General features: G+C 37.8%; 1 protein-coding gene across 6 annotated transcripts in view; it reads left to right on the top strand.

Annotated features, from left to right (window-relative positions):
- The first annotated feature begins 10,577 nt into the window (after positions 1-10,577).
- Positions 10,578-26,701, top strand: part of LOC120082786 (Vacuolar sorting protein 39) — a 28,503-nt gene continuing 12,379 nt past the window's right edge. For all 6 annotated transcript variants that reach the window (XR_016531356.1, XR_016531354.1, XR_016531355.1 and 3 more), the window contains exons 1-6: positions 10,578-11,949; positions 18,137-18,412; positions 18,937-19,133; positions 19,947-20,088; positions 25,195-25,464; positions 25,566-25,638. Coding sequence is in view for 2 of the 6 variants with exons in the window: in XM_039038089.2 (XP_038894017.1) it covers positions 10,786-11,949; positions 18,137-18,412; positions 18,937-19,133; positions 19,947-20,088; positions 25,195-25,464; positions 25,566-25,638 (2,122 nt within the window). In the remaining 4 variants the exon portion in view is untranslated. The remainder of the gene's footprint in view (positions 11,950-18,136; positions 18,413-18,936; positions 19,134-19,946; positions 20,089-25,194; positions 25,465-25,565; positions 25,639-26,701) is intronic.

Here is a 26,701-nt window from a genome sequence, read left to right as displayed (position 1 = left end):
AAATATTAGAATGAGATTTGGAAATGTGAGTTATGATGATACGACTGTGGATAAACAATGCGAGGAATCATACCAGTTTCGTCAGGAAGAGAACGATATTCCATTGTCTACCAATAATGTACCATCAACATTATCACTAGAAAACGACCGCACTAATCTAGCAAGATTGAATTCAGAATTGGGCGGTACTTCAGTTTTTGGTAATGAGAGACCATCTAGATTCGATTATATGGATTGTGGCCATCTAGAGCAAAGTTGTGGTCCTTCAGTGGATGTTAATGAGCAACCAACAAGATTGAATGAAATGAAATGTGATCATGGAGATGTGCATCATTCTACAACAGCTTCAGTGGTTCCACCATCTGTGTCTTCAAGTCATAGGGCAGAGTTGGTTATGCCTGGTACCTCTTCATCTGGGACAGAGGACGTTGAAATTAGTCAACTATTTTTTGAGTAAAAATGACTTGAAAATGTGATTATCTATTTTGTCCATAAAAAAAAAATTTGAATTTAGGGTTAAAAAATCAACTAAATCTTTGTTCACTGTCAGATGTATTAGGAAGACTTGTAAGTGAAGCCTTCGTGCAGTGAAAATGGAAGGGTCTGATATATTCAAGATCATAAAGTACTGCAGTTCGCACATATGTTCCATTGGAATTCTGAATCACGACCATAGACAAGCAACTGCTACAGTTGTTGGTCATTTGATTAAAGATAAGTTCACGGGAATAGGACGTATTTATAAACCTTGTCATATCGTTGAGAATATGAGGAGAGATTATGACGTGAACATAAGTTATGATAAAGCGTGGCGTGCAAGGGAAGTTGTATATGATCTCACTAGAGGTGCTCCACAATACTCATACTCCATACTACATGTTTATGGAGAAGCGTTAAAAATAGAGAATTCAGATATAGTCTTTGAGATCGAACTTGAAGATGAAGGCATTTCAAGTATATGTTTATGGTATTAGGGCCTTGTATTAGAGGTTTCGCAGGCTGTCGGCCTGTGATAATTGTTGATGGGTCGCACTTGAAAAGAAAATACAAAGGCACCATGTTGGTTGGGGTTTCTATGGACAGGAACAATCAATTATACCCACTAGCATATGCAATAGTGGACAATGAAACCGATCGATCATGAAAATGGTTTATGTCAAACTTGAAATGCAGTATCGGAGAATCCGATAATCTGGTGTTTGTGTCTGAACGGATGGTATCTATCAACAATGTAATTCGTGCATTTTTTTCCACGGCATTTTATGAATTGTGCACATGGCATATAGAACAAAATATTGTTACAAACTTTAAAGATAGCACAATTGTTGGGATATTTAGAGATGAAGCAAGGGCATTTCGCATGACAGAGTTCCAAACAAAATGGGACGAATTCCGTAGTTTTCGAGACGGTGTTGTCATGAAATATTTGGAAAATATCGATCTTCAAAGGTGGGCACGGGTTTACCAAATAGAATGAATATATGATAATATGATGTTCAACAGTGCAGAGTGTTTCAATTTGTTAACTAAAGAGTATCGACTATTACCCATAGTATGCTTGATTGAACATGTTAGAGGAATGCTCCAATCGTACGAACGGAGGAATTACTAAGCATCTCGAACGACATTGCACTCTAACTACTGTGAAACCCGATTGGCAAGTGAGGTCGATAAGGGCAGACGATATCGAGTTGAGCTTGTTGATTGTTATCGGGTCCACGTGTGAGATAATCGATTGGACGGTATTGTCAATCTTCACATGAAGAAGTGCACGTGTAAGAAATTCAACTCACTTGGTATCCCGTGTTCGTATGCAATTTTTGCTGCCAAGGAATGAAATATACCCATTCAGAGTCTTTGCAGTCGATTTTATACAGTAGACTTTCTAATAACTGCGTATGCGAAGTCTATAAATCAACTTGGGCACATATCTGAATGTAAGAGACCTCCTGGATATGTAGAAAAGACTATCCTTCCTCCGAAGTTTGTGGCACAAGCCAAACGATAGAGAGTGAGAAGAATATCATCTAGAGGAGAATTTCGCAGGCAAATGAAATGTGGTCGGTGTGGGAATTATGGGCATAATCGCCAAAATTATAGCGAACCGCTCACAACCATGTGACGTGCTAAAAATGCCAGAAATCGTGACGCAAACACCTCTCATCTAGTTTAGCTTATAACTAACTTGTAACATATGTCATCTTGTAACATACTCTCATATTATCTTGTAACGGTCTGTTGGTATATGTTATAAATACCATTGATCAGGCCCCAAAGAAGAGTTTTTCATACTTGTAACATACTTCATCTTGTAACATACTTTCTAGTTTTTCATACTTGTAACATACTTCATCTAAAGAAAATCGAACACGAGGATTTCCATGAGTAGCGAAAAGATCATTCCAAATTATAATCATATATGAACTTTACAATTACAATCATAAACAGAAACATACAGTTATGCAATCAATACAGAAATTACAGCGTGATACTACAAATAATCAAGGAGAAATGCTACACACATTTGTAGACTCATCGCCAAGGCCCTTGATCATGAATGCTCGTCCAACACGACCGTTACACTGCACGAAAATCGCGCACTCGAACTCAACGATAGCCTTGATCATGAACACCCCAACAACACGAACAGCCTCCACAGAACCTCGACGGTGTCGAGTTGAGTATGACACCACCAAGAAGGTTACCTTGGTATTCTCGATGTGAGAATCCAGAGGGTAGGCTCTATGTGAACTTGGTTTGAGGTAGAAGACAGAAGAAACAATAATTGTGTAAACGATTGAACAAGTGGAAGAAGGTTGAACCTATCGTATAGGTCGATGCCCAATCGTTTAGCAAAAACTAAGCGATCGTCTAGCAAAAACTAAGCGATCGTCTAGCAAAAACTAAGCGATCGTTTAGCTCATTGCTTAGCTGCGTATCTGTCACCTACAAACACTACACGATCGTTTAGCTAGCTCCAAGTTGTTGCTTAGTAAATCCTATTTACTTGACAACTTCCTGAGATTATTTTTCGAGAGAGAAAATCTCAAATTCACAAAATTTAACATTACTAAAATTATGAAAACAATTTTCCCTTTATCTCATGGTTACCATGAAACCACCAATAACCTCCCACTTAATTGGCTATTAGAGAAAAAGATTTAATTATCCAATAATTAATATTATTATAAATATAAATGATAACCAACTTATCATACTATATTTATAACCTATAGTTTTAATATTTCATCTCATAAAACATATAAACCATAGCTATTTTTCTATTTCATGGTACTTAATGTAAATCTTATTTACATTAATCCCCCACTAGATGTTTCTCATACATCATACCAACCATATCATATATAATTGAATTACCTCTAATCAATTTGAATATTTCAAATCAACACCAAAAACTGATTCTCAACTAAATCCATTGAGCTCCCAAGGGGACCTTATGGATCTGTAGCTCGAAGCTCCATTGATACGTGAATAACTGACTAAACTCTTTAGTCATGGGATCCACCATCCGTTAACTTCCAGGCACTTCACTAAATACCGACAGCTAAACTTCCTTACCACAGATATATTATGTGTCTATCTTAACCAATCAGCAGTATGAAAATCCTTCACAGATAGCTCGTAAGTACAACTCGGCCAATAACCGTTATGCCCCTTGTAATTACATCTAACTCCATAAGTACCACCGATCCCTCTAATAAACATAAGTCATAGTCCTACTATGACTGAGTCTTCTCTTCCAAAGAGAAGTTGTGGCCACTATGTTCAAGCCCTGGAATCAGCCCTTAAGGGAGCAATCTCTCTACTTATCCCTGCTTCGAGAAAGGAGTGAATTCCATTTTGTGGATTGAGTTCCCAACTCCCAGATCAGACAAGTCCCCGAAAAGGTAGGCATGTTGAGTTGGCAATCTGGCCACTCTCACCCATACTAATCAAAGAACCTCAAAGGCAGAAGTTCCCAAAACACTCAAGATTGAGATCGTGCCACCTATGGTCATTTAGGTGAGATGTAAGTCTCTAGTATCAACAACGTTATATACAGAGTCTAGTCATCTCATGGTCCGGTCTTATACAAACTCTTTGTATAAGAACCCCTGCTCGCATGTCTCCACATGAATGGTCAGGATCTACCATCTGTAGCAGTTTACAACACTTGTAAACCTCTACAAAGTAGGTTGTATCCGTAGTGTCACCAGGATCAGGTATCCAACCTTAATCCTTATACTACAGACCTATTTAGGATATGACTTAAGGCATGATCCACTTGTATATCACATATACATGCTTAAGTTTACATAAGATAACCATGGAGCTTTGTTTATTGGATATAAGTAAATGCCAGAATGAAATAACATTTATTTTATTCATCAAACAATGTGTATCATTACAAACAACGAGACTCTGAGAGAATTAGGACACCAATCCCAATATCATCTTGTAACATACTTTCTGTAAATACAAAACAATAACAAGTTGGAGTATTTCTATAATAGCAATCTTCATCTTGTAACATACTTTCTATTTTTTCAAAGTCTCGCTCTCTCTCAAAGTCTCACTCTTTCAATCTTGCTATCTTTCAATCTCTCAATCTCGCTCTCTCTCAAAATCTCACTCTCTCAATCTCACTCTCTCAATGTTTGAACTTTGAACCTTGAACTTTGATATATTATTTTATATATCATTGATATGATGAAAAGAGCAGTAGCTCAATTATACATGTTTTTATAGAATGTATAATACTAAACTTTGAACTTTGATAAATTATTTTATACATGTTTTGCATACATAAAAAATACATGTTTTTACATACACAAAAAATACAATAAAAAATACATGTTTTATACACATAAAAAACACGGAGTGTTCGCCCACAATTGACACGCTAATTGCATCCTATATTCGATCATTTTCTCTTGAGTGATTACGGACAGATCAACATCAGTCATCAGATGTTCTAGTAATTTTATTGCAAAGATGAAACAATCAAGCGACCTGTGTTGTATGTCGGGTCACGATATTTCCAACTGGATGTGGATAGGTTTGGTTTTAAACGATCCACGTCACAGTAGTGAAGTAGGGATGGTACTGTGACAGACATTAGCTCCAGCCAATTCACCAGCTTTGTCATTGGTGTGTATGACAAAAGTGAATTGAATACGAATATGTGGCCTCTGTTAATGTCCATTGCAAGGACCATCCAGTGCTCACTCATTTTCATTGTCGTATAAACAAAATCCACATTTGTCCATTTGACATCGAATTTACCGGTGACGTAGTCCTTGTACGTGTTTTCTAAAGGATCTTTTACCAAAGAGTTTCATGAGCGCGTTCGGATCGCTCCAATTTCACAGTGACTGAAATACATCAAATACGTTCAAACGCACAGTTATGCAAAAAAACATTCAATTAAAGGCATGCTTTGAACAAAAATAAACGAGAGAGACAGTTGCCATACCAGTTGAAGACGTTCTTCAAACTTCAGAACTCAACGCAGCGAAAATCTCTACCCGATCAACCACCGCCCAGTAGATGCATCGACTGCAGCAGTACGAACAACCACAAACTCATGTACGCAGCGGGGACGACATCACCAGAAAAAATCCCCAGGTATTCTCGGAGGGAGAACCCAAAGCGTAGTCTTTGGTGAATTTGGTAGAGGAAGAAGGAAGAACAGATCATGTAGGCGATAAGTAAGTGAGAGGGAAAAATACGCTATTGTATAGCAATATATTTATCGTTTAGGAGAAATTACACGACCATGTAGGTTTTACTGAACAATCATTTAGAAAAAGGTATACGATCGTTTAGCAAACTCGGCACACTATATGATTATTTAGGGAAGCTATCCAATCCTGTAGAAACTAGCGTGCGATCGTTTAGGCATGAAGTGGATGATCGTTTAGGCGTAGAGCAACTATCGTATAGGCTCTCGAAATTAAGCGATCAATTACGTTTTCACCAACGTGCTCTTTCTATCTTTTTTGGACGACTGATTTAAAATGAAAACAAATTTCATTTTAATTCATTGGTTACAATAACCGACATATTCCCACTAACGCACGTCCGAACTTGATTTTGGATTAATTATCATATAATTAAGCAATTAAAATATTATTAAATACAATCATATTATATTTTTACCCTATAATTTGATATCACATATCTACTATAATAATTTATCCTCTACTTGATATAAATCATATTTATATCTAATTTCCTCCAAAATAACGTATCTCATACATTTAGTCAATTATATTATATATAATTAACCAGTCCAATTATATCACATATAATCGAACTTCCTCTTGTTAATTTACATTTCAAATTAATCCAAACACTGATTCTCGACTTTATCCAAGCTATCTAGAGGATCTAATGGACTTGTGGCTCGAAGCTCCAACGGTCCGTGAATAGCTCTAAACTCTTTAGCCATGAGATCCACCATCCGTTAACTATCAAGCATTCCACTAAAGACCAACAACTGAACTCTTCTTACCACAGATATATTTCTGTGTCCATCAGATATAACCAATCATGAGTACGATGACCCTTCACAGATGCTCGTAAGTATAGTTGGGCCAAATTATCGTTTTGCCCCTATAGTTACATCTCACTCCTTAAGTACCACTGATTCCTCTAATGAACAATACAACACAGTCCAACTATGTGTGAACACCTCTCGAGCCAAGAGAAGGTGTGTGGCGCCACATCGTTTAAGCCCTGGAATCAGCCCTTAAGGGAGTTATCTATCTACTTACCCCTACCTCGGGGAAGGAGTGAATTCCATCTTATGTAGCTGAGTTCCCAGCTCCCAAATCAAACGAATCCCCAAAATGGTAGATTTGAATCGGCGACCTGGCCACTCGCACCCATACAAATCAAAGGACCGCCCTCAATGGTAGGAGTTCCCAACTCACTCAGGATTGAGGTCATGTTATAATCTGTTTACAAACACAAGCGTTCGTACAATCTGTTTACAAACTACAGGACATGAGACTTTAGGGCATCAACCCCAACATCTTCATCCTCCCATGCTAGGGAAACCTCCAATTTCGTCTTATTCTTTATTCGTTCACGAGCATTAAAGTGACTCTGCCAAATAAAATGAGAAGTTAAGTAATGAAATATACCATAGTAAAATGACTCTGCACAACAAAATATATCAAAATTTACCGTTACACCAATTGGCAAGATGTGTACTTGTGCATGCACATGTCAGACCGGGTATAAAATTTTTCTTATATAAAATGAAATAAAGTATTTATGATCTGCACAAAAAATTACTATGTCAGTAAAAGTACAAAATATTCAACTGTAAAGAAGTCAAGACTAAGACTAGGAAACTTACATCGCACTTGACCCACGAACTCGGGGAAATCAATTCCTTGAAAAATTGCTTGGCAAGTGGTTTAAAGGAATTCTCTCGAACCTCGTTGTCAGTATTCTCATCTGAGATCCAGCCCATAATTTCTGTAAAGATATTATGTGGAATGTCTGTGCTACGTTGTATGCAGCTGGATAGTGACGTAACGACACCTGGGAGAGGATACTTAATCACACTTTTCTTCTTTACTTGAGCTAGAGGTGTATATTTATGAACAACTTTCCTCTTAAGAGTAGTTCTTCGAGATTCCTACATAAATAGATAACAAAAAATTACTCATCAAGAAATATAAAAATATAAACAAAGATTACTGATTAATAAATTACTCACCAATGTAACTCATTCTGTGGTCGTAACAATACCAGAAGTGTCGGCCTCTAGGATGTCAGACATGTCGGCCTCTATATGTGGCATGTTGAGAAAGTCAGACATGTCGGCCTTTGTTTGTGGGACGTCAGCCTCTATAGGTTCGACGTTAGTGGGCGATGTTGTGGCGGTATCGGGCTTTAGAGGGGGGATGAGAGTAAGTGAAGTGGTGGTATTTTAAGGCTCTACAGAGGAGATGAGAGTATCAGAGGCAGTCGCATCAGTGGTATCGGGATCCCGAGATGGGATGGGTGACCTTGTCGTCTCCTCATTCACCGTAGAACTCTTCAATTAGTAAAGGAAAACGATGAGTTCACGAACACGTAAAAACTAAACATGTAAAGACATAAAATGATAGTAAATACAAACCTTGCACATAGACTGCAACAGTGATAGGATGGCCGACAATTGTCCTTTCATGTCTATCATGTTTTCCTCCATATTGGATACACAACTATCTAAACTCGATATACGGTCCCCAACCTCGATAGTGAGCTGTCAATGGTCTGCAGGTATGAATAAATAGAATCGTTGGGATTGGCTCCCTCCCTGCGAGCAGCACACTCAGGACACTTCTCATCCATAGATCGTTCTTTATGGGATCCACAAGATGGACATCAGGTGGGTTCAACTCGTCCTCATTGCGTACGTCCCCCACCACACCATGGAATATATCATCACTAGGTATGTGCGTCCATGTTTCCACCCTTCCACATTCATCATTATTATCTCCACGATGATCATCACCATCACTTTCAGAACTACCCCCACTACTCGACCTATTGCCACTTTCAGCATTATCATCATCGGCACCTAGATCAAATATAGGTCGTCTGTCCACTGGGGTATCCCGAAACTCCCTCTCAACGTCTGTCATGACAATACCCTCTTTAACCTTTATCTACATTAATAACTCAGTAAACTGGTTAGTGTCAATTTAACAACCAAATAAACATATTATGCATAAAGTAAACGTACATTGTCAGACTCGAATATCTCTCTCTCGAGTACTTTAAAGGACACTAAGTGGGAGCATGACCAGAGTAATATGCGAGGCAAAGCCACCTTACTCCTTCGCTCCGCAATGTTCCCAGCTATCGATGCAGCTAAGATCTCGTACGTTCATACCTAAATAAAATTTAACATATATTAAGAACATTAGTAATGTTAAATCAAACAATATGATTATTATGTTAAGCAAATTTACCTGGAACGCTTGTAGAAATCCATGCAAAGAGTACTTCACAATGTAGTTTTTATTTCCTTTCACCTTCGTCTTGTATAGACTACTCTTATCATTCAATGCAGTCTTTAGGGCATCGAGTGTCCTCTCCCAAATAATGGTACCCCAATCAAGACTGTTGTAGTACTCTATGTTTTGAACGTCCTTAAAACGCTTGAGGTCCACTGCATTTTTCTGTTTGTTATTTCCCATCATTGCAATCTCAGTATAGTAGACTAATGTGATCTTCACAGCATCCTCATCATTTTCAAACTCCAACTCCTTGTATTTTTCTTCAAGTAGACGGACATGTAAGGTGTTCTTCGTCACTCGATTACCAAAATACTTGTTTCAAGTTCATACGAGGACTGCTCATTCTGATCAACTCGTGTTGGGGATCGCCACAAACCAGTCATCAACAAAAAATCATCCTTCGAAAAAGTGACGATCTTTCCACAAACAGAGAATGACATTGAGTCAGATCTCATCCTCTTCACTTCTCTCAGCAACATATAATGGATAATTAGGTTGTTAAACACCATGTCAACGTCTACAAATCGCCCAAAAACTGTTCTCTTGAACATGTCTAACTACCTTAGGGTAAGCTTCTCCTTCACAATCTTGTTTGAATTAGCAATGTGAGCCAAACTCGTTACTTGACCGGGAAATCGGTCGGTTATAGGTATTCTGAAACGTGTTGCCATCTTAAATCACTCCTACATGAAATAAAGATTCAATCAGTAAACTCCTTCAGAAAAAAATTGTAAAAAAAATTATGTTTAAATCTTGCTGGTATCGCTCTCGATGACTTCACTCTCACTGGCATCACTCTCTCCGATATAGCTCTCGCTGGCATTGCTCTCTCCAGTATCGCTCTCTATAGTATCACTCTCTCTGGTGCCACTCTCTCTAGTAACTCTCACTTATCTCGCTCACATTCTCTCTTTTTACTCGTCTTCAACCATAAAACACATCGAAAACCAGAAAAACAAACAAAAAACCATAGGTTCACAGTATTTCTAAACCCCAAAACGACCTACCCTTTCTGGTGTCGCTCTGTTTAGTATCGCGCTCTCGCCGAATTCACTCTCACTTATCTCACTTACAAACTCGCTTTACTCGTCTTCAACCACAGAACACATCAAAAACCAAAAAAAAAACAAACAAAAAAAACCAGAGGTTCACAATATTTCTAAACCCATAATGACTCATAAAGCCCCATTACCGATTAGTTTAAGACATTTTCAGGCACAAATTGAAAGATTTATTGATCAGATTTGATTTTTCGACGACAGTTGAATCGTTTGCAAGCCCAAATGATGGATTCTAAAGAGTTTTTAGTTTATGAGCGATACAAAGCCGTTAACCTTGAGAAATTTGAATGAAGAGTTTTTTTTTTTAGTTTTGGTTGGTTTTTAGTGAAAATGTAAGAAGACGAAGAGGTGACAATTTAAGTAATTTGATATGGCGATGATGTCCAGCAGAGAGTGAATTGACATTATTTTTTAAAAATAGATCATTTGATATTTTAGACCCAGAAAAATTTGATATTTGATATTTGTCATTCGTACAAATTTCCCCATATGTGGGGTAGCTATACAATTAACTCGAAAAGAGAGGAAGCATTTCTAACGTGGAGATGACAGTTTGCTAAATTCACCAACGAAAGAACGCCCAAAGTTCCGATCAAACTACCAGTTCAGTTCAGCTACTTTCGTTCCATCTTCATCTTCCATTAATGGCGTTTCTGAATTAGCTATTCTGGAGGATCAATCTTCTTTTCACCCACCCAATGGCCAAGCCCGAAAGGGCTGTTCTTGAACCACTCGGTGAGCAGTTCGACATATCCAGTCATTTTCGTACTTCAATTAGATCTCTCGCCGTCTCCCCTGTCTCTGATTTCGAGACCTTAATATATGCCGGAACTAAATCCGGGGCACTTATCTTGTTCTCTGTAACTCCGAAATATTCAAGTTCTACATCTCTCGGTACGGAAACTACCCGCTTGGATGCTCCCAGAATTGCCTCTTCATCGGAGGGATTTTCACCTGTGAGGAGTGTTGCGGTCAGCGTTTCCTCAATTGTATGTTTGCATGTGCTCCGTGGAATTGAAAAGGTTTTAGTACTTTGTTCCGATGGGTTTTTGTATATCGTTGATTCGCTTCTTTTAGTGCCAGTAAAGAGGTTGGCGGGTTTGAAAGGAGTTTCTTTGATTGCGAAACGAATTAGGAGTAGCGAGTCTGAGTTTTCTAGCCTGTATGGGAGGGTGGATAATAATTCTGGATTTGCGAGCTCTAGTCAAAGGCTTTTGCAGAGACTGGGAAGTGGGTTGCGAACAAATGGCTTGAAAATCAAGGAAACAGAATTGCCGCGTGAAGAAAGTAATTTCGTTTTTGCAGCTCTAGTTGTTAAAAGGTTGATTTTATTTGAAGTTGTTCTAGGTCGTCGAACTGGCAGAAGTGAGCGAAATACTAATGATCCCACTGAATCCCTTCTTATTTTGAAGGAGTTACTGTGTAACGAAGGAGTTTCAACAATGGTGTGGCTCAATGATTCAATAATTGTTGGAGCAGCTAGTGGCTATTATCTTTTTTCATGTGTTTCAGGAGAGAGTAGTTTAATATTCAAATTACCGGAGTTATCGAGTCCTCCATGCCTTAAGTTGTTGCGGAAAGAGTGGAAAGTGCTACTATTGGTGGATAGAGTAGGCATTACTGTTAACGCTTATGGTCAACCTATTGGTGGGAGTCTCGTGTTTCATGATATCCCAAATTCTGTTGCTGAGATATCTTCGTATGTGTTTGTTGCAAGTAGTGGACAGCTGAAGTTATATCATAGGAATACTGGTAGTTGTATTCAAACTATTACTTTTAATGGAAAAGGAATTGAGCCTTGCATTGTTTCAGAAGAGGATGATGGTAGTGGGGATGTTATTGCCGTTGCTGTGACTAACAAGGTATGCCCATTTATTAAGTCAAAGAAAAATTTATCTTTTCCCGCGATGTGAAGGCCTGTTACAATACAACACAAAAAGAATTAAGAAACTCACTAGATCAATAGATGTTCTAGCTGTTTTGCATAAAACAGATCAATTTGTAGACAAATATCGAGTAGTGCCATAGATCTTGTAGAATTAGGGAAAGAATATACGTACTTTAGGTGAGCATTCCATTGATGAGATGAAATTAGAAAAGGAGGGAGAAAAACTCCCCTATCAAAGGAAATTTAAAAAAGGACGCACATACAGAAGATAGGCTATTTATAGTTGCACAAGTAGGTAAAAAATTTACAAATTTTCACCAAGTGAGCGCCAAAGAAGATAAAGAATCAAGAAAGATGTTCAAGCATTTGTCTCTATCCTTGGAGATACAAGAGCTCTTGTTGTTCCATTATTCTGGGAAAGGAAGTTTTTTATAGCAAGTCGGGCTGTGCACTTTGTTGTGACTTGTGAGTTATTTGGAGGAGAGAAATAGGAGAATCACAAGGGGTTGATAGGGAGACTTTTGATGTGTGGTTCTTGTGAGATTCAATATTTCTCTCGAAGCATCGGTGATGAATTCCTTATATAATTATTCGTTAGGCCTTATTTTGCTTGATTGGAGTACCTTTCTGCAGGTTTGTTAGTCTTATGGGATGAATGAAATTTGGGAGGAGTTGAAGTATACTTTACTACTAATGCTGCTGATTACATTTTATTTTCAAGGTAATTCGTAGGAGTCTAAATTTTATATAGATGACCAACATGACTTGAACCTATACCGTTTGAGTCTTTTACCATTTCGTTGGCCCCACCAGGCCAACCCACAGTAATCTCCTGCAAGATTGGAACTATATTTATAAACTTCTATCCAAGCGTAATTGGAATTAAGAAATCTTGGACCAAGCTTGAGTGACATTAGTTGACACCAAAATGTTTGAGAGCTTTTTCCAGTACTTACTGCTGAAAGGTCTATGATTAAAATGGTCCTTCATGTTCTTACTTTTATAGCATAACACATACCAACTTGGGTAGAGATGCATTGCTAGGAAAACACATGATTAGATTCAACCAAATTCAAACTACCAGTGGCAAAATACTGAGCAAAATGTTTGATTTTCTTGAGCATCTTTCATATACATAGAGGATGGGGCACTTGTTTTGTTTGAGATCAAGGTACTGAAAACCAAACATACTAGATAAAATGCCTCTCCAAGCTTTCACAATTGAATATGCTAGTGGTCTTTTCCGTGGAAGACATCCATTTGGTTAATGTGTTCCCTCGTCTCTTGATCAGTCGAGTTCATCTAAATCAACTTCAATACTGGATGCAGTCATTCCAACACTTTATATAATACCTTTTGATTTGAAAGTGCCGCTCGGAAACTGACTTATCAGGGGTAGTTGTCTCCAATCAATCTTCCTAAAATGTAATTTTCCTGCCATGAAGTTTGAAGTTCCACAAGTTATCTTGTCACATTTTTTTTTAAAAAAGGAAACGATTCATTATATTGATAAATAGAGAAGAGCTAAGGCTCAAAGTACAAGAGAGTTATACAATGAGCAAAACGGAAATACAAGTGCTTCTAAAAGGACCAGGAGGTGCACCCGGACGTCTCAACTAGGTTGACACTCCCTTAGCACCCTCGTCACTTCCAATTCAAACTCGTAACTAGAAGAGACATTAACAAGATTACAAAATGAGGGGACAATAACCAAAGAACAATCGAAAATAAAAATCTAATAATAAAGCCAAAACAGTGGCCTAAAACTTAAGGAAGTAAATAAAAAGTTCAATGTGGAAGAAAGGGGGGGATGGAGGTGAAGGCCCCCAGTTGAGGTTGAAATCTGAAAGACTGTAGGCAAGGAAGGGGTCGGAGAGGATGCACCAGGAGGAGGCTTGACGGCCGGCGGCTTCAAAGCGGTCTTGGCATCTAGTAGCTTTGTTATGGAAAATCCTTTGATTTCTTTCAAACCAAAGGTCTGCCAATAGGGCTTTTATTGCATTACACCATAGCAGACGGGTGGAATTGTGGAGAATGGGGCCAGCAAGGAGTTGACACATTACTTTTGAAGTCATTGCACAAGATCCATGAAAAGTTGAAAAAACACAGCAGTTTCTTCCAACACCAATCTGAATAGGGGCATGTAAAGAAGAGGTGAAGGGAGTCCTCACTATGTTGTAGACAGAACGGGCAAACTGAGGGAGAAAGGGAGAATGCTGGTTGCTTTCTTTGAAGAACTTCGGCTACATTCAGTTGACAGAAAAGCATAATCCAAATGAGAATGTTGACTCTTCTTGGACTCTTTATTTTCCAAATAGCTGAGAAGAGGGGCTTTTCCAAAGGGGAGAATGGTGTTAGGTGAACTTTAAGGGATTTAACGGTGTATAGGCCGGTGGTTGAGATGGATCACACTCTTTTATCAAAAGAGAGAGAAGGACTTCTACTTACAATTTTCCTCAACAAGTCTTGGAAGGCCAATACTTTTTCATCTTTGAGCAACCTTCGGAAGGTGATGGACCAAGAGGCTATGCTACTGTCCCAATGATTGGCAATTGAGCCATTGGGAAGCATAATAAACTTGGATAAAGGGTGCTGAAGGGGAAGATCCTTCCCAGGTGTCTAACCAGAAAGCAATTCGGCTGTCATTACCAAGTTTGAAAGTAGCCAAAGATTCTACCTTAAGCCAAGTCTTTGAGATGCTAATCTATGGACTTTTCAAGCTTCAACCACCTTTTCCTGTTGTATGCCAATCAAATGCATCTTTACCATGAATACTTCTAACAACTTTTCCCCAAAGAGAGTTTTCCTCATTGAAAACCATCCCCATTTGGCAAGGAGTGCAATGTTCATAGATTTGAAACTCCCGAGACCTAGACCACCATCTGCTATAGGTTTTTGAACCAATTCCCATTTAACCAAGTGATTTTGCTTGCTGCCCTTGTTGCCTTCCCAAAAGAAGCTTCGTATTATCCTTTCCATTTTAGATACTACTTTTTCGGGCATAAGGAAGATGGCCAAGTAATGAATTGGAAGGTTTGAGAAGACTGATGTGCATAGAGTGACTCTTCCACCCCTAGATAGATTAAATCTCCTCCATTTGTCAAGTTTGCCTTGTACTTTGTCTAGGACCGACTGCCAAAAGGAGTTTCTTTTCGAGTAACTCCCTAGCGGCAATCCTAGGTAATAAAAAGGAAGATGGTCAGCCGAAACATTTAAAGAAGTTGCTGTATTATAGAGATCTCTGTCGTCCACATTAATGCCATAAAGGGCTGATTTATCCCAATTTACCTTTTGCCCTGAACACCATTCAAAAAGCTCCACTGTATGTTTAACAGCATAGAGCTGTCATATTTGCAAAACGGTAAGGTATCATCCGCGAATTGGAGTATAGAGACTTGAACTTGCTCTTTACCTACTAAAAAACCTCCAATAATGCCGGATTGGTTGAGTCTGGAAATTAAAGCACTCAATACTTCGCTGACTAGAAGATAAAGGAAAGGGGAGAGGGGATCACCTTGCCTTAGCCCTCTTGAAGCAACCACTCTTCCCCTTGGTCTCCCATTAATGAAGATCGAGTAAAGTGGGTTTTTGACACATCCCAAGATCCATTCTATCCATTTCTGATTGAAGTTTTTGGCCCGTAGCACTTTTTCTAGAAAATCCCAATCAACTCGGTCAAAAGCTTTCTCCATATCAAGTTTAAGGATCCATCCCTTCTTTTTTGGTCTATACTCTTCAACCGCTTCATTGGCTATAAGGATGGGATCCAAAATTTGTCTTCCTTCTATGAATGCACATTGGGAGGGAGCAATAATGCTGGGTATAATCCCTTTCAATCTCTCAGCTAGCACCTTAGCAATGACTTTGTATATTAAGGAGGTTAAGCTAATGGGTCTGTAATCACCGACCTTGATGGCTACTTTCTTCTTTTGAATTAAGCATATGAAGTTCTCTTTTATACAAGCATTGATCTTGCCATTCTTGTAGAAGTCATTAAAGGTATCTTGAAATCTTGACTTTAGAATAGACCAAAATTTCAGCAAGAATTCTGAGGTGAAGCCATCGGGGCTTGGGGCTTTGCTTTTGCCAAGGGTTTTTATGGCTGAGAAGATTTCTGTGGCTGAAAAATTATTTTGCAGGAGGAGATTCTGATTCAAATTCACACAAGGCCAGTCTAGGTTTAATGGAAGATGCTTCTGCCCTGGGGATTTTAGAAAAAGACTGCTGTAATAATTGATTATTAGGCTTTCAATTTCTGCACTTGACTTTGTTGGCACTCCTTGCTCATCAACTAACTCATTTATAAAGTTTATCCCCTTTTTTCCTGCTAAGAATCTGTGGAAAAAGCTTGTATTCTCATCTCCCTGCTTGAGCCAATTTAACTTACTTTTTTGCAATAGGTTGATTTCTTCCCACCTATATAAGGCCATGAGTTCTGATTTTGATGAAGACCAAACTGCATAGTCATTGCTGGAAAGAGGGGAAATCTCGGCAAGAGTGTCCCATTTTTCTATTTTTGCCAGTAACCTCTCCTCTTTCTGTTTTAGTTCTTCCTTATTGCTGTGATGCCACTTTTTTACTGCTGTTTTCACTTCTTTCAGCTTCTGATTTAGTACAAAACCAGCCCATCCGTGCACTTTACTGTCAACTCATGCTTTCTCTATAATTTGGGTGCAATCTTTGTTGAGTAACCAGTTATTATAAAACCTGAAAGGTGAGGGACCCCAGCTGAAAGAACCGACTTTTAGTAAAATTGGGTAGTGATCTGAAAAAATTCGGGCTTGTCTATTGGTTCTAGAATTTTCAAATAACTCATCTCATTCTTTTGATATGAAAAAACAGTCTAGTAAGGATCTTGAAACAGTGATACCTTCCCTTGACCAAGTAAAGTTCCCATTACTCAACCAGATTTCCATGAGCTATGCTTGTTCAATGAACTTATTAAATTTTCTCATACCTCTAGTACTTCGACCCAAGGGGAATCTCTCATGTGCCCATCTTGTGATATTAAAATCACCACCCATACACCATGCCTCTTCACAGTAAGCTACCAAGGAAAGTAGTTCTTCCCACACAAATTTTCTTTCTTTGTAATCGGTTGGCCCATATACATTAGTGACCCAACAAGTCTTTTTACAAGTAGTGGTGCATTTTATTGAAAGAGAGTAACCACCTTTGAGGGTTTCTACTACTGAAATCAAATTTGTGTCCCACATTGTCAACAACCTGCCAGAAGCACTAAAAGATTCAACAAATTCCCATCCAACATCTTTGGAACTCCATATAGATTTAATAAAACTTGCATCAAAATTTTCTTTTTTGGATTCTTGAATTAGCACTATTGAGGGGTTAATTCTCTTTAAGAATCGTTTAAGGGCCAACCTTTTATTACTATCTTTGAGGCTTCTTGTATTCCAGGATACTATCTTCATTTTTTCGAAAACTGGGTTCAGTGCCAACCGAAGATTAGTCCAGTATTAGGCTGCAATCATTGACTATGCTCAGTAGATGTGCTGGGAGGTCAGAAGGGGTTGAAGGGGGGGTTGGATGGGCAGGGCTGAGGGCTTTTAACTCAGAAATAAGGTCCTCCTCTGTTTGAAACAGAGTATTTAGGTCAACAAGCAAGGGTGCTTCCGTATTTGGCTCTTCTTGATCTTCTGAATTGTTGAACCAATCATTTTCCTCAGTACTAATACTGAACGGGGAATCAGGAGGGCAATCCTTCTGTATGATTGCTAGAGGTTTTGGGGGAAAATTGGGAGTTCCTTTCAGTAATGGCCCAGCCGGGTTGGAAGGGGGGAGAGAGGTTGGATTTTCTGACCTGGTAATAAGAGGGTGTTTTGGAAATGAAGGAATCCTGGCTTTTTGGAGCTGACCGAACACTGAATTGAGGGTGAAGCCGAGGCTTTTGGGGTTGTTGAAGATGGAGCGATGGAACCACTATAAATATTATGATCCATAAGAAACTGTGTGTGTGAGGCATATGGTTCTCTTTTCTGTTTTATTATAATGCGATGTCTACCGATAATGCATAGCATGGAAGAATATATGTAATAGCTTCATGGCTGATGTTCATTTAACAGTTTCTAAATGCTCAGCTAGTTCTATATTGTTATGTAACATTGCTGTTAACTTTTGTTGCTTGGGTTGATAACCTTCAGGTTATGTGCTATCAAAAATTGCCTTGTGATGAACAAATTAAAGATCTGCTGAGAAGGAAGAACTTTAAGGAAGCCATCTCTTTGGCTGAGGACCTTGAACGTGCAGGTGAAATGTCCAAGGATATGCTATACTTTGTTCATGCTCAAATTGGATTTCTTTTGCTTTTTGACTTGCGATTTGAGGAAGCCGTAAATCACTTTTTGCAATCTGAGACAATGCAGCCTTCTGAAATATTTCCCTTTGTGATGAAGGACCCAAATCGTTGGTCCCTACTGGTACTTTCTCTTTGTTTTAATTTTTAATTTTCTTGCATCATGTATATTGGTCAATAACTTGATGCTGTTGATCCCGTAAAAAAAAAAAAAAAAAAAAAAAAAAAACTTATTGGAAAAATATTCTGCAACTCAACTTTTATGTTGGGCCACTTGAAAAGGAACTGGAGAATTTGAAAGAGAAAAATGAGGATGTTGACAATGGTAGGGGTAAAGTTTTACATGTGACTGGTGTGAGAATTCTGGCTTTTGTATGTGTATCATTTAATATTACTCTTTTGTATGTGTTTTTCATAGAAGCAAAACTTTCTCAATTCCATAGAAGTATTTAATTTTTAAAATCTAGATTTTGGTAATTCTTTTGTTACCTTGTATTCTAAGTGCGAAAATTTTGGGTGTCCATTTTATTTCTAGCTGCAGAATTGGAGAGCTCAAATTAGTTTCAATTATTTATTTGTGTCTTTTCTCCAAAAAAGAGTACACAGTTTCAATATTGTAGTTCTAATGTTTAAATTTCAAATTTTTAGATTCCCAGAAATCGGTACTGGGCAATGCATCCTCCCCCTGCTCCATTTGAAGATGTTATAGATGATGGCTTGCTTGCCATCCAAAGAGCCACATTTCTTAAAAAAGTAGGAGTAGAAACTGCCGTAAATGATGATTTTCTCTTGAATCCACCAAGTAGGTCAGATTTGTTGGAGTCAGCCGTAAAACATATTATCAGGTATTTATATCTTATTTATTGATCTTTTTAGGTAATAATTTTTTAGATATTTTTAGTAGTGTGGATTTTTTCTGTATTTAATTTATTTTCTTCTCGGAGCAAAATGTGAAGAGGATGGTGCTATTTTTGGGATAACCATTTTGTTTTTAGTTTTATGTTTTTGAAAATCATGCTTGATTTCATACACTTTGTTTTTTTGGTAAGTTTTCCACATTTATTACAACACATATTTCAATTCTAAAGCCGAATTTAAAAAATAAATCAAGTTTTCAAAATTTATTTATTTATTTTTTTTTTTTTAATTTTCAAAATGTTGCTTGGTTTTGGAAAACATGTTTAAATAGGTGGAAGTTGTGATTATAAGCTTAATTTTAAAAAATAGAATGGCTTAGTTTTCTTCTTTCTAATTCCTGTATTTAACTTAAAAAGAGATCTTGTTTATTTTTAGCACAATGAATGATAATAGTGTCTCGCAGCATTTCTCCATATGATTCTAGGCTTTCCCACGAATCAATATTCCTAAGGGATACCGGGGTTAATTTAGAATACCAGAAGAGGAATGCTTCTGTCTTGTTTTTTTTTTTTTTTTAAAAAAAGGGAAAACATCTGAAGGAAAAAACCTTAAATTTTCATTGCTGTAGCATACTTCTCAATATTTATCAAAATTTTCATCTCCATGGTTAGTAGCAGTATCTTCTGTTGTTAATATAGTCAATATAACAATGGCCATTACCTTTTGAAAATTCAGTAATAAGTTTTGCCTCTCTCTCTCTCTCTCTCTCTAAAATTTAATATCTCTATCTGTCAATATAGGTACTTAGAGGCTTCCCGCCAAAAAGAATTGACATCAGCCGTTAGAGAGGGAGTTGACACTCTTTTAATGTGCCTGTATAGAACTTTAAATTCTATTGACAAGATGGAAAAACTGGCATCTTCAGCAAACAGTTGCGTTGTGGTATGCAGTTCTCTTTTATTGTGTTTACCTTTTGATAATAACGTGTACATGTGTTCCTTCGTATTTTTACTTCTTATGTTATGCATGGCTGTATTTAAGAACGACATTTTCTGTATGCTGTATTATCTTTTCTACTATGTGAACATGGACACGGGAAAAACATTTTGCTAATCGGCACTTGGTTATTCCCCCAATTATTGTATGGATGGTTCTAGTTCTGCACCTTTTATCTGAAAGATACACCTCTTCTTACGATGTTAATTATGTAGTTGTTTCACTATCAAATAATTTGAATGGGGCCTTTCAATAAGATGTTACTTATTCTTGTACTGTTTTCCCCACCAAGAAATAAGAATTCCAACTATTACCTACAGCTTCTCAGCACTCACGAGTCATGACCCATTGATCCTGCCCCATACACAGTTTGTTTTTAATAGGAAATGAGAAACTTTTAGTTTATTGTAGCTCCGCTGGATTGGGGCTCTCCCCCCTCCCTCTCTTTTTTTTCCTTTTTTTTTGTGAATTTCATGCATAAATGAAATTGTTTCTTATAATTTTTTTTTTCAAAGAACTTCTAGTTGATTGGATGAAAGGTAAAGAGGGAGGGAAGCTTTTTGGGAGGAGTTGGGGATCCTTTTTGGCTACTGTGGTCCTAGATGGTGTGTGGCTGGGGACTTTAATGTTATTCGTTCTCCCGTGGAGATGGCTTCAGGTGGTAGGATCACTAGCTCCATGAGAGCGTTTAATAAATTTATTGATGAGAGTAGCTTGTTTGACACTTCTTTGGTCAACGGGAAGTATACGTGGGCTAACTGTAGGGCTGCAACAAGAATTGATAGGTTCTTATTGTTTAAGGATTGGATTGATAGGTTCAGTAGTCCTAGACAGACAAGGGGGCCAAGAGTTACGTCAGATCATTGGCCAATCACTCTGGCCTAGGATCCCAGATTTGGGGTCCAAATCCCTTCTGCTTTGAGAATATGTGGTTAGACCATCCATCTTTTAAGCTAATATTCCATCTTGGTGGAATACTCCGATTCAAGGGAAGTGGGGAAGGTTATCATTTTATGGGGGAAGTTAAGGGCTCTAAAAGGAAATCTGAGAGTTTGGAATAGAGAATTTTTTCAAGATGTCAAGATCAGAAAGAAAGAGATCCTTATTAGAATTGAGGAGATAGATGTTTTGGAGTTGGAAGGCCATTTGGATAGTGCTTTGAAAGGGGAGAGGGATGTGTTAAAAGGGGAATTTGTAGACTTGATTAGAAAAGAGAGTATTAGTTGGGGCCAAAAGACTAAAATCAAATGGGCTAAGGATGGAGATTGCAACACTGCCTTCTTCCATAAAGTGGCTAGTGGAAGAAGGAATAAGAACTGTATTGGCCCTTTGATTTTTGGAGAATGGGTTGCGCACTCGAAATGACAAGGAGGTTGAGGAGGAGGTTTTTTTGGCTTTTTCCAATCTTTATAGTTCGGTTGTTCTGGAGAAGCCGTTTGTGCAAGATATTAATTGGTGTCTCATTTTGACTATGGAGGATGAGGAGTTGGTGCTCTCTTTTACTTTGGAGGAAATCAAGAAGGCGGTCTTTGGGAGTGACAGGAACAAGTCCCCGGGCTCGGACGGTTTTTTCCAAGATAATTGGAAGCTCATTAAGGGTGATTTGGGTGGAACTTTTAAAGAGTTTTTTGAGAGAGACATTTTGAACCGTTCTATAGTGGAAACCTTTGTATGTCTTATACCTAAAAAGGGGAATGCTTGTAGGGTTAAGGAATTTAGGCCCATTAGTCTCATAACCATCATCTATAAGATCTTGGCTAAGGCTCTTACTAATCGTTTAAGGAAAGTTTTGCCCTCAACTATTTCTGAGGCGCAAGGAGTTTTCTTGGTGGAGAGGCAGGTTCTTGACCGGGCCCTTATTACCAATGAAGCCATTGAGGATTGTCGAGCGAATGAGAAGGGGAGTTGTTTTTAAACTTGACTTTGAAAAGACTTATGATCATGTCAATTAGGACTTTCTGGATTAGGTAATGTAGAAGAAATCAGAGAAAACGAAGAAACGAGAGAGTCAAAGATGAAAAAGAAACCACTGCTTTGGCATCGGAAACCGATTTGCCGGAGGGAGAAGTTACCAATCGTGGCCGCAACATTTTCGAAGGAGCTTATCGTTTCAAAAGCAGAAACGTCGTTGGATGAGGTTGAGTAGAAGCAAGAGTCATCGCCGGTTGTCGAAGCTTCGTTGGAGGTGGAGGAGTTTGCCGTGAAAGCTTTATCGGAGGACTCACCGACAAAGATGGAAGAAGGAAAAACAAGGGTGGTGGCTATGGATGCTTTGCACTTTCACACTGAAGAAGAAAGCAAGTTCAAGAGAGGGGCAATTATGGTAATTTTAACAAAAACCCTAATTAGTTTTGACAATTTGATGACTTTAATGGGCCTCTCTTCCACTTTGGGCCTAATGGGCTACTCAAACAAAGCTTCCTACCTTAATTATTCAAAAGTCCATCCACATTTCAATTTGAAAAGATTTTTGTGGAGCAAGATTTTAATTTTTACTTGGATCTTAATTCCAATTTGGATTTGGGAAATTTTACGCAGAGAATTTTAAGTTGAGTCGATCACACTCAATGAGCCAAGAGAAGGAAGCTTCACTTTATCACCTCATACTCGAGGACGAGAATTTTCACTGTCACTTGGATTTTTTTTTATTTTTTATTTTTAACTTTTACTTTTATTTTTGTTTTAGAACTCGAGGACGAGTTGTTTTTTTTTCTTTTTGTTTTGGACGAGTTATTTAGTAGGATTAGGGTAAATTATGGTATTATGGTCAAATCTTTAATTAATTAGGATTGAGATTATTTTCCATGATTGATTAGAATTAGGATTAGTTTCTTTGGTTTATTAGGATTAGAATTAGTTTCTTTTATTAATTAGGATTAGGATTAGTTTACTTTTCAATTCTCTATAAATAGAGAGATTATCTTCTTATTTAGACACTATTTTATCAATAAAAAATTTCTCTCATTTGGTATACACCAGTTGGAGATTGGTAATTTAAGTTTCAAAACAAAGCTTTGTTGACCAAGTGGCTCTGGTGTTTTGCCCTTGAGCCTAAATCCTTGTGGCATAGGATCATTGCGAGTAAGCATGGCCACCATCCTTTTGATTGGGTGGCAAAAGGGATTAAAGGCACACACTGAAATCCGTGGAAAAATATTTCGCTTGAGTTTCCCTCTCTTTCTCATTTGGTCCGTTGTATTGTGGGGGATGGCAAAGATACGTATTTCTGGAAAGATTAGTGGGTGGGGGATAACCCTCTATGCATTGCTTTTTCTCACCTTTATCATTTGTCTTAAAAAATTGCCCGACCTTTGATTTCTTGATTTGGTCTGGGAATTCTTTGTCTTTTTCTTTGGGGTTCTGCCATCATTTGTCCAACAGGGAAATGACGGAGGTCGTCTCTCTTCTTTATCGAAGGAGTGTACTTTTAGGGATGGGAGGGGGGATATTCGTATTTGGAGTCTTAGTCCTAGTGAAGGCTGATCATCTCCTTTGGGATTGCCAATATGCGAAGGTCGTGTGGAGTTGCTTCCTGCAGGAGTTTGATGTTCAGATTGCTAGTCATAGGGATATTCGTGCAATGATCAGGGAGTTCCTCCTCCATTTGCCTTTCAGAGAGAGACTGTTTTCGGTGTGTGTGTGTGTGTGTTGGGGGGAGGGAGGAACAATAGAGTGTTTAGAGATAGGGATAGGGGCCCTTACAATGTTTGGTCCTTAGTAAGATTTCATGTGTCATTTTGGGCTTCGGTATTGAAGTTTTTTTTGTAATTATTCTCTTGGTAACATCCTATCTAGTTGGAATCCCTTCCTTTAGAAGGGGTGTTATGGTGGGTTTGTTTTTTGTATGCCCTTGTATTCTTTCATTTTTTTTCTCAATGTATTCTATCAAATTTAGAAAAAGGTAAAGAGTGATTTAATTTTAAAGAGTGGTAAAAAACTGTTTTTAACCCGTAATAATGCTCCTTTTGTTTTGTATGTTCTTACTGGCTTAAGCATAAGCACCCATTTCGAGATTATAGTCTTCCTTCTTTGATTTTTGATTGGCGTCTTTTCTTGTAACATTTTGGTGAAGGGAGCATTTTAAGCTCCTTTTCATTTTTCAATGAAATTCGTTTCTTTACTCAAATAGAAAATACTCCCTCGGTTAGTTCATATTTTTTTATGCCCTTGTACATTTTTTCATTGAGTGGTTTCTTTCCGTAAAGAAAAAAGGGTTTAGGAAACAAGAAAATTAAGGTAGATTCGAAGAGATTTTGTCAGATGGGACCAAAGTCTATGTTCTTGTAACACATGTACAATAACAATAAGAAAATTTCTTGCATTAAAAATGAATATTTTGCCTTTTTTATGGAATTATATATTTTGTTCCGGCTTCTCTTGCAAAGTTTCTCCTTTTAGTAATTTTTGTTTATTATTTAAAATTCTCAGCACAACAGTCATTTTTTAATGCTGCACAACACAAGTATAAAAGAAACTGGTACATTGGAGAGACAACATATTTGCTGTCTTAGAAAATAGATTCAGCACGGTCCTTTCTTTCTTTCTTTTTCCCTTTTTAACAAGAAACAAACCACTTCATTCCAAACCAACCAAGAAGAAAGGTACAACCAAATGGGTAAAGGGATGAGGAGTCCCCTTCCTACCAAATGAGGTTATATGAAAACCTTCCCGTCTAAGTTAATGAAGAAAGCGGAGTATCTACAGAAAAACTGAGAGTTTAGTTTCCTAATATGGAAGACTAAACATGGAGGTTTCTCTAAGTGAACGAATTCTGTATTTTTTATTTTATTTTATTTTATTTTTTTTAAGAGCAAATTCTGTATTTGAAATTGTATAATTTGGATTTGGCAAATCAAAGAGGATGGGAAAAGTTGCCATCAAACTAAATTCTGGTAGAAAATTTTAATTTGTTAATCCTTTGAACAGTTCATTTGTTTTAACTGTGGCTTCAAGATAGATATGGTTTCGAATACCCTATTAGAGGATGTGGTAATTGCAGAACCTTAGTGGTCCTATGCATTGTAAAACAGACAACTTCAATCGGCGGTGCAGGAGGAGTTGGAAACTTTATTAGAGGAATCTGGACATTTGCGTACACTTGCTTTCCTTTATGCTAGTAAAGGGATGAGCTCAAAGGCTCTTGCTATTTGGCGTATCTTGGGAAGAAATTATCCATCTCGCCTTTTGAAGGACTCTTCTATGGATGATACTATGGATAACAGTATTGTAGATACATCTGGTAAGGAAACAGCTGCAGCAGAGGCATCAAAGATTCTTGAGGAGTCATCTGATCAGGAATTGGTTCTTCAGCACCTTGGATGGGTATATGACCAACTTTACTATAGTGTGGACTTTGAAATTTTGCTAGGAATGCTGAGGCGTGGTACAATATTTTGCTAATTTTAATCGTATGCTTGTATCAGATTGCAGGCATCAACCAGCATTTTGCCATTCAGATTTTGACATCAGAAAAAAGATCATCTCAATTATCACCAGGTATTTTGCAAACTTGAAATCAGTCATGTTTTTCCTTACCCAAATTTTTTTCTCAACCTTCATTTAAAATTTTATCCCGTTTCACCAACACAAATTTTCATGATGTTCATATTCTTCTAACATTTAAGAAGCAATCCATAGCGGATTAGAAGGCTTGAGGGAATTTTTTGAATTTGATGGAATTTCAGTGTACAATTGTGGAAGATTCTAGAGGGAAATAACTCCTTTGTTGTAATTCCTTTTGCAAACCCTTGGGTAGAAAGTTTCATGTCCCAGAACCTGAGGTCCGAAGGAAGCCTAAACCCAAACTCCCTCAAGGCTTCACCTTCCTTGAGAACTTGAATTAGTAGCTTCAGCAAACAGGAAGCCTACTCTATCGTAGTATAAATCAGGGTGGCAAATCTATCAGAAGCCTACTGAAGAAGTTTAGGAGATAGAGCAGGTAGCCTTATCCAGACCCCAGTTGAAGCAGCCACATTTTTTTTAATTAATATTATGAGAAACCGTACTTTTATTAAGAAAAGTTGAAAGAATACGAGGGTATAAAAAAACTAACCTCCGCAACTAAAAGACAAAAGAGCTCATTCATTTGCATATTCAAATGACGAGAGGTGGAGCATCACCCAAAATTAGATTTTTATATTTGAATTTGCATGAGGGATACAAGAGTCGGAGGAATGAAAGTACTAAGAGAGAGAACATCCTGAAGTCAGTTCCCCATCTGCTGAGACTATTCTTTCTTCTAAAGTTCATTCATTTGCATATTTGAAATTTTATGGTTTTTTTTCCTTTAAATGGACGGTTTCATTAGTTGAATGAAATATTCAGGAGATACAAAAGGGGTCCTTTTTATACAGTATACAAAAGCTGTCTCTGATTTACTACAAGAAAATTCAAACTATGACTTTGTAAAGCTGTCTCTGACCGGACCATAACCATCATGGGTTGGCCTAGTGGTAGTGGGAACATAAAAAAGGGCCAAAGGGCTAAGGGGTCATGGGTTCAATCCATGGTGACAACCTACCTAGGATTTAATATCTTACGAGTTTCCTTGACACCCAAA

The sequence above is a fragment of the Benincasa hispida genome, chromosome 8 (genome assembly GCF_027475165.1).
Source record: "Benincasa hispida cultivar pf3 chromosome 8, pf3_genome.v1.1, whole genome shotgun sequence".
Classification (NCBI taxonomy): domain Eukaryota; kingdom Viridiplantae; phylum Streptophyta; class Magnoliopsida; order Cucurbitales; family Cucurbitaceae; genus Benincasa; species Benincasa hispida.
The sequence above is the reverse complement of the archived record's forward strand: the minus strand, read 5'-3'. Positions and strand labels throughout refer to the sequence as shown.